Here is a 7,662-nt window from a genome sequence, read left to right as displayed (position 1 = left end):
ATTTGAAAAATAATGTGTTTTTTGAACATTAAAGCATGTCAACATATTCTGTTACACCAAATACACAAAATAATGATCTTTAAAAAAGCATCATATGACCCCTTTAAGTTAACAATAACAACACTGATCCAATCAAAATACCCACATACATTTGGTCTTAATTATAAAAGTTTATCAGGTGTTGTATTATATAAAGAGTTTCTCAAGTTTAAAATAAATGTCACATGCCTGGTTTGATATTTTAATGTCTAATGCAATCAAATTCATACATTAAGTGTGGCTTAAGTGTCCAAATACTTTTTGGATGCCACTTTGCACTTTTGAACAATAAGATGTCATTTAACCTTTTTTTTTTTTTTTTTTTTTTAAGTCCAAAGCAACTTAATAAAAAAATGCACTTCTTGCAGTAACCTTAATCACTATGCCACACCCTTCCCACCAGATTCAAATCTATGCATTAATACACCAGGATACAGGCTTTTAAATAAACTTTTGCAAAGTTCTACACTGTCCCCACCACTAGATGGCAGTGTTAGTCTGTGCTCTGGGTGGGGTGGGGTGTTCTGACTCCAGTGGAGGTGTGTGAAAGTCCCTGGAGTGGCACAGCACAGCTGCTGCTCCCAGATCCGCTCTGGAGAGTCCTGATTACAGGCCCTGCTGACTCCCGGCCAGCGGCCACTCTGAAACCCGAGCTGCTTTCTGTAGAAACCACTCCATCACCCCACAGATGTCAGAGCACATCTCCAGTAAAAGAGCAGATGTGGGGAAAGCTTTCACCATGCCTAATAATTCACTCATTCAGCCTCACATATCTCCTAGATGCAACAGAGCAGGGCTTAGCTCTCCGGCTGGGCTGAGAGGAGAAAGGTTTGTAGGGAAAGAATAAAACAGGAAGAGAACCAAAGAGGTAGTCACTAGGATAATATAGAAGTGGGGTTGCAGCTGTATAAATAATATACTTTAGAGACATAAGCGTGCATTTTTGTATCTTCACTAGTTTGAATTCACTAATCTGGAGTTAACTGGCATTTTAAAGAAGCGATGATAATGATTAAATGAAAAGAAAATGGCATGAGAAAGCATAATTTTAAGCAACTAGCTGGAATGCGTCCACCATAGTGTCATTTAGCCCTTCGGCAATGTGGACTAGAGCAAGCAAATCAGCATCGAAATGCTGTCTAGACTCTCCAGTACTGGGCTTGTGTTCATGCTGAGATAACGGGAACAGCGGCCACTGTGCCAATTCTAGGCTCCAGGGAAGCGTGTGTGTGCAATGCGCTTCCTCTGCTGCCCAGACCCACCGTCACACTGCAGCATTCGCATGCAAATGCTTTCATTCTGAGTAATTGAATTCATCGCCAATTAATCAGGCACTTAAGATACCCAGATGAGATGAATAAAGCGCAGCTTTGTCTGAACGTTGGATGTCGGGCTGCGTATGTGGATCTCTTCTTCCCTGCATTGCAGTCTTTGCTGGGGCAAAACCCGGTGGCACTGATGATGCTCACGATAGAAGATGTTGAGGGGTAAGTGCTTGGTGTTTGAATTTACCTTTATTTCCGTTGCCCTGCTCAGGAGGTGGATGCAATTACCACTGACTGCCTGGCACTTCGAGAGCAAGTGGCCATCTATGAGGAGCAGCTGGCCGCCATGGAGAGGCAGCATGAAACGGTAAAGCCATGCAGAATATTGCGTCAATAACACTTGTTACTTCTTAGTTGTGATCAGAAAAGGCACTTTTACCTTAGACCTCTGAATTCTTGGAATGGTCTTCTGGGGGTTTCGCCGTTTAAAGTGTCTCCTCTGATCGTAAGGGGAACAGGTTTTGCGGAATGGAGACTGACAGGAAACACGGTCCCTCAAAACATAAAATGAAAGAATACAGTATATGGGGAGTCTGCGGGTACTCAAGTGCTGGAAACAGAAGTATCAATTGACCTCCCTCTGGGACGTGCGGCATAACTCACAGTTCAGGCTAATGAAATGAAAACAGAAGTTCTTCTTGTTTTATTAACTGCTATTATTATCTTGATACATCTGCCGCTCTCTCATTATTCATGTTGAGGAGAACAAGCTGAGACTTGGACTCAATCTCCTTTTCATGAACACTTCATCAGGCTCAGATTAATGAACGGCTGCCCTTTCTCGCACCGGCAGATATTGTTACCTGAGGAGAAACCGAAAGTCATAATGTTGTTTTGTCCACAGAGGCTGGAGAAATTGTGTGAGCCCAGGACTCCGGATGAAGGTTCTCCTACTGTATCCCTGCAGTTCCCCTCCTTTGATATCACACCAGCCATCATGGACATCAAGGAGTACTATGGCACACTAGCTGAGAGCCTCAAGGTAAATTACACATAGAGACATAGACTCTGTCAATGACTATTGACACTATGAGAACAAGCTAAATTGACAGCTCTTCTAGCATATACACTGCTGTTCAAAAGTTTGGGTCAGTAAGTTTTTTTTAAATAAATTTATTCAGCAAGGATGTACTATATTGATTAAAAGTGACAGTAAAGACAGTGAGAATGTTAATAAATGAATGATGTTCTTTTGAACGTTTTAATTAAAGAATCCTGAAGAAAGTATCACGGTTTCCACAAAAATATTAAGCAGCACAACTGTTTTCAACGATAATAATAAGAAAGGTGTCTTAGACACCAAATCAGCGTTATTAGAAAGATTTATGAAAGATAAATTCACACACACACTCACACACACGTGACACTGAAAATTCAGAGTTTATTACATTTATTAAAATAGAAAACACTTATTTAAAGATGTAATAATATTTAACAATTTTTTACTGTATTTTTGATCAAATAAATGCTGCCTTGACTTCTTCAAAGAGACATATAAAAGACAATATTCAATTCAATTCAAGTTTATTTGTATAGTGCTTTTCACAATGCAAATCGTTGCAAAGCAGCTTTACAGAAAATTAAAGTTTCTACATTGTATTTAGTAGTAGCTTATCAGTGGTGACTATCTCAAGTTGAAGTCCATATGGCAGAAATGTACAGTAAAAATCAAGCAGTTAGATAATGTAATATACTAATATACTAATATATAAGATAATAAAAGTAAACAAAACCAGCGTTCCAGGGAGTTTAAAGGCCTAAATTTGAAGCTCATTATTTTTTGAAGCTCTTAAAGTCTTTAGTTTAAAAAAATTATTATTTGAGCTGTAAAGTTGTCTAATATTTATATTGTCTTTATAATTTTTGCAGTGGGACTAATATTTTATTTTATTCTGTCAGTTATTTAATAATTATTTTTTGTGGTAATCAACATTTTCACATTATGTCTGTTGAGTTTTTATCAACTTGAAACATTCCTTTTAAAGGATTGGTTCACCAAAAAAAAGTGCTTTATTCCGTGGCACAGAAAAGGAGAAATGTAGCATAATGCTCATGCTGCTCTTTTTCATTTTACGAAAGTGAATGGGGATGGACACTATCAAGCACTGCAAAAAGATATAGAAGGATTAAAAAGCCCCATATGCCTTGCAAATGATGACAGAATCATCCTTTTGGGTGAACTAACCTCTTAACACGCCTCATTGTGGCTGGTATGCTTGTTTTTTTCTTCCTCTTTCACACTCTACTTCAGTGGACAGTTTTGTTAGACAGAGAGTTCTGTCCACATCTAGCACAGAGCACTATTGTCCCCTCTGTGTCGTTTGAGGAGTGAGGGCTCTCTAAAGGTCATCCTACAGCACCAGTGCCCTTTAACCCCATTTGCCCCAAGAGTGGCTGCTCTTGACCAGGGTCGCGGCGGTAATCAGAGCTCTGGAGCCCTTCCCAGGCTTCTATGCAGAATGAGTCTGGAGAGGAGAAGAGAGCACTTCTACAAGAAGACACTGGAGAGCCTCTATAGGCTATTAGAGACTTCTAGTGTGTGTGTGTTTGTGTGTGGGTGTAAGATAAGCAGGCCAAGAACAACTCCTGCTCTTGTGCCAAAAGTTGTACATGCACAAAAACCAGCTTACGCATGCACAAACACATCCTTTATCACCCCTCTCTATTTTCATTTGTTCTGCTTTTCTATTCAGTGCTCTCTCTCAGGTGGTCTCGGAACCAAAAACTAGTGCTTTGTTTCATTAGCACCGCATAAGGTCCAATTGTTTCGCTCACAATTGATATTGATTGGGATTTTGGGGGGGACAGTAATTGGAGGCTGAATTTTGACTGGTTGCACCTGCTCACCTGATGGGCCTTCATTTGCTCTTCTTTCTTCTGGGAATAATCAGTGATTCATCTTCACTGCCTGCAGTCTGCAGAACTTAATGGGTGGTAACTCTCTTCTTCAGAGATGGAAGAAGCTTAAAGCTGTGAACCTTTCCTGCTTTTCAGTTTGAGTTCAGAGCCTCGAGCGCTGCCGCCATTGATGCCGCAGCAAAGGAGAAGGAGGAGCAGCTGGCTAAGTTGACTGGAGGGAAAGTGAAGGACGTCTCCAAAGAGACTGATGTGAATGTCCTCAAGAACTTGGTGAGTGAGTTTACCTTCAATGACGCAGCTCTGAACCATCAAAAGCCACTCCAGGGCTCCAGACTGCCACTAAAACGATCGCAAATTAGACAAAAAACAAAACCTTTGGACAATAATTTAAATTTTAGTCATCTTTGGTGGCAATCAACAAACCTTTGTTTTAGTTTAGGCAGATATCGTCTCAGAGTGCACACCACTGTTTCCTACATGAAATAATGAACACCATCTGATTTATGATTCTGAAATGATTCTTATGAACCAGTACAGAATGGTCTTCAACTTGCATGTGAGTTAGCAGATTGAATCAAACTCACTTAATGAATCGATCAGGGCTGCGATTCCCAAAAGCATCATAAGCCTAAGTTGATCGTAGCTCCATTGGTCTCAATGGGTGTACAATGTACTTAAGCTTACAATGCTTTTGGGAAACGCAGCCCAGAACTGTTACTGAGCTCACAAAAAACTGTTATTATTATTTATGATTCTTAGCAAACTGGAAACTATTTGTTGTAATGAAAAATATTTTAATTACAATTTAAAAAAAAATACAACAAAAATAGTTTTGTTATAAATTAAATATGCTAAAAGTGTCATTGATTGTTTAGTGTAGTAAGATCCAATAATGTTGAATTGATTGACCAGGAAACTTTGTTTGGTAGTAATAATATTTCACCAGACAATTCATCAGACAAGTTGGCCGAAATGTCACTGTTTTTGAAGAAATAAAGTTAGATTTATATTTGTAGAATGAGTGTTGCACTTTTTCTAGAGATTAAATATAAATTCATTTTTATAATTTGATTATAATTTAATTTTTATATTTTATACAAACAGGCAGAAATATTTGTACAAAGCAGACATTTATGTGTCACAAATACAGTCAGGATCAGTCAGGATTGAGTTACAGTGAAAGGTAACCAAATGCTGCTGACGAACCATTTTAACTATTCTGTAATTTGTAAAATAATGTCATTTGGCTCTTAAATGTTACATTTTAGGAGACAGACTCCCTAGTGAGTCTGTTACTGTGCAAACAAAAACGAGCCTTTGAGGGATAGAGGTACTTGTCCATATTTGTCTTGCTGTTTTGTGCTCTTGTAATCTCTGTGGTCACAGAACAATAATTTAAGGGATTTGGCCCTACATTAAAATGCGGTTGTAACTCTCAATCCTGTGCGGTGTGTACATGGCCACAGCTTAAATCAAATGATTGACCTGAACACCCACCACCTCAACAGCTCAGCATCAGACGTGAGTTCCTGTGTCAGGCCTAATGCTGAAAATCAGCGTTTAGGAGAGCAGGCAAAAGCTAAGGAGTTTTTGTGGGGGATGGTGTTTCACAATGCAGTGTCCTCAGTCAGACTGACAGCTGAGGAATAAAGTAAGAGAACTCCTGCTGCCAGGAGTGTTTATTCTGAGAGATAGGACCAGGAGCTTGTGAGGAGTGTATCGTCTCTAACAGTGTTTATCTCGCTCACTGTCTTCCATTATGAACAATACATTTCACAGTCTGCCGACGCACTCTCTCCCCCAATCATAAACTTCATAAACTTCACACATTCCTGCAGTGCCTCAGGAGACAGCAAATCGCACTGAGCCGTAGTAATAAAATCTCACCTGTCAGCCTCCCTCACCGACAGGAAGAGAAACTTTAGGTTGAAAAAAAAGCCAGGGAAGAAAAAGTGACAAAAGGGAAATCATTCAGGATTTATGTTTGAAATGATTAGGAGCCGTTCGCTGCTTCAGAAAATCGTTGGTCGGCCACAACTGACACCTTTACATTTAAGATAACAAACAGGCGGTTTGGTTCTAATTATTGTGGTTGTGGTCGTAGCCCCTCTCTTAAAATAAACCGACCGTCTTCAAGCGCACTGCTCACTCTCATAACACAGGATCCTGTTCCCTGATCAGTGATGGGCAGTCTTGCTTCCTCCTTTCATACTACATTCTCTCTGTATTTTCTCTCTTCATTTCTCTCCTATCTGTTGTGTTTCTTAGCTTGTGTCAGAAACCTTAGCAGGATGCCTTCCTACCTTGGAGGCTCATCTGAATCCAGTGTTTTTATAACATCCTGTCTACTAAAATCCCTTCAACCGGTCATAGCATAGATGTCTTCTATATGATATCCAATTCCTTCTGTGCATTTCAGTGGTTGTCAGAAAGAATGATGACTTCTGTAGCCAATGGTCCCATTTCTGCTGGGAAATATGTATTGTAGTCAAGAAATATTCAGTATTTATGAAACTCACTTGAATTCATGCATGTTGTCTTAGAAGCCTATTTGAAGGGTCAGTGACAAATAAGAGTGTCCAGGATTAAGAAAAGGCAAATATCTTTTGAAATACTAATTTAAAACACGTGCTAATTTCTTAGAAATGTGCTTTATGTATGTATTAGTTTCATATGGATTTGAAAAACTTTTATTAATAAAATAATTATTAAAAGTAAAAATTAAAACGTATTAACACATATTCCATACACCTTGAAGTGAGTGCACACATCTTAATCATTATTTTCAAAAATGTTTTCAGTGTATTTTTTGAAAAGTAAAAATGCTTTATTTAATTTTATTTTATTTTAACCTTTTACAAATATTATGAATTATTAATTCATAAATAGTAGCTTTTTGGAGGGTTGGACCACATGACATTTTACAACCTGAGCTAACCTTGCCTTGGTGTCAGATTAACTGATATTTTAAGATACGTATTGACCTTGGCATGTTTTTAATGAGGCTTTTTTCTTCATTATAATGTCAGGATTTTTTTTATTCCATGCCCCAGAAAATTATCATAATTCTAATTTAAAATAAAAAAAAATACTCATCATAGAAGAGCAGAATTCAAATCATTATATGTTCAAATTACATGTTTAATGTAGTTTGAAGTAAATTAATATTAAGACAAAAATGAGAGTTGTGCCACTGACCCACAGTTTTAATAAAATGCTCTCTATGATTTTTTTTTTGACTGAGCAGCAGGCAGATGTCTTTGGTTTTGGACACATCCCTAATATACTTGTCGCCCTATCTCTCCTGCCATTAAGGAAGGATACTAGTGATCTTGTTGCTCTCTGAGACAGTTTGCCTAAACAAACTGTTGGTGGTGAAATCAGGTCTCGTTTAGCTGTACATTACAGCAGAGACATGGCTAGTTTTTTCTAGGGGAAG

At 38.4% G+C, this 7,662-nt stretch overlaps 1 protein-coding gene across 2 annotated transcripts in view; it reads left to right on the top strand.

Annotated features, from left to right (window-relative positions):
- Positions 1-7,662, top strand: part of LOC107658132 (desmin-like) — a 15,049-nt gene that overhangs the window by 2,789 nt on the left and 4,598 nt on the right. Inside the window, exons 5-7 of one of the 2 annotated variants that reach the window (XM_016446587.1) lie at positions 1,576-1,671; positions 2,209-2,346; positions 4,359-4,493. In XM_016446587.1, the coding sequence (XP_016302073.1) occupies positions 1,576-1,671; positions 2,209-2,346; positions 4,359-4,493 (369 nt within the window). The remainder of the gene's footprint in view (positions 1-1,575; positions 1,672-2,208; positions 2,347-4,358; positions 4,494-7,662) is intronic. The other variant, XM_016446588.1, reaches the window with a different exon arrangement.

Source organism: Sinocyclocheilus anshuiensis, unplaced genomic scaffold (assembly GCF_001515605.1).
Source record: "Sinocyclocheilus anshuiensis isolate Anshui unplaced genomic scaffold, SAMN03320099.WGS_v1.1 scaffold227, whole genome shotgun sequence".
Classification (NCBI taxonomy): domain Eukaryota; kingdom Metazoa; phylum Chordata; class Actinopteri; order Cypriniformes; family Cyprinidae; genus Sinocyclocheilus; species Sinocyclocheilus anshuiensis.
The sequence above is the reverse complement of the archived record's forward strand: the minus strand, read 5'-3'. Positions and strand labels throughout refer to the sequence as shown.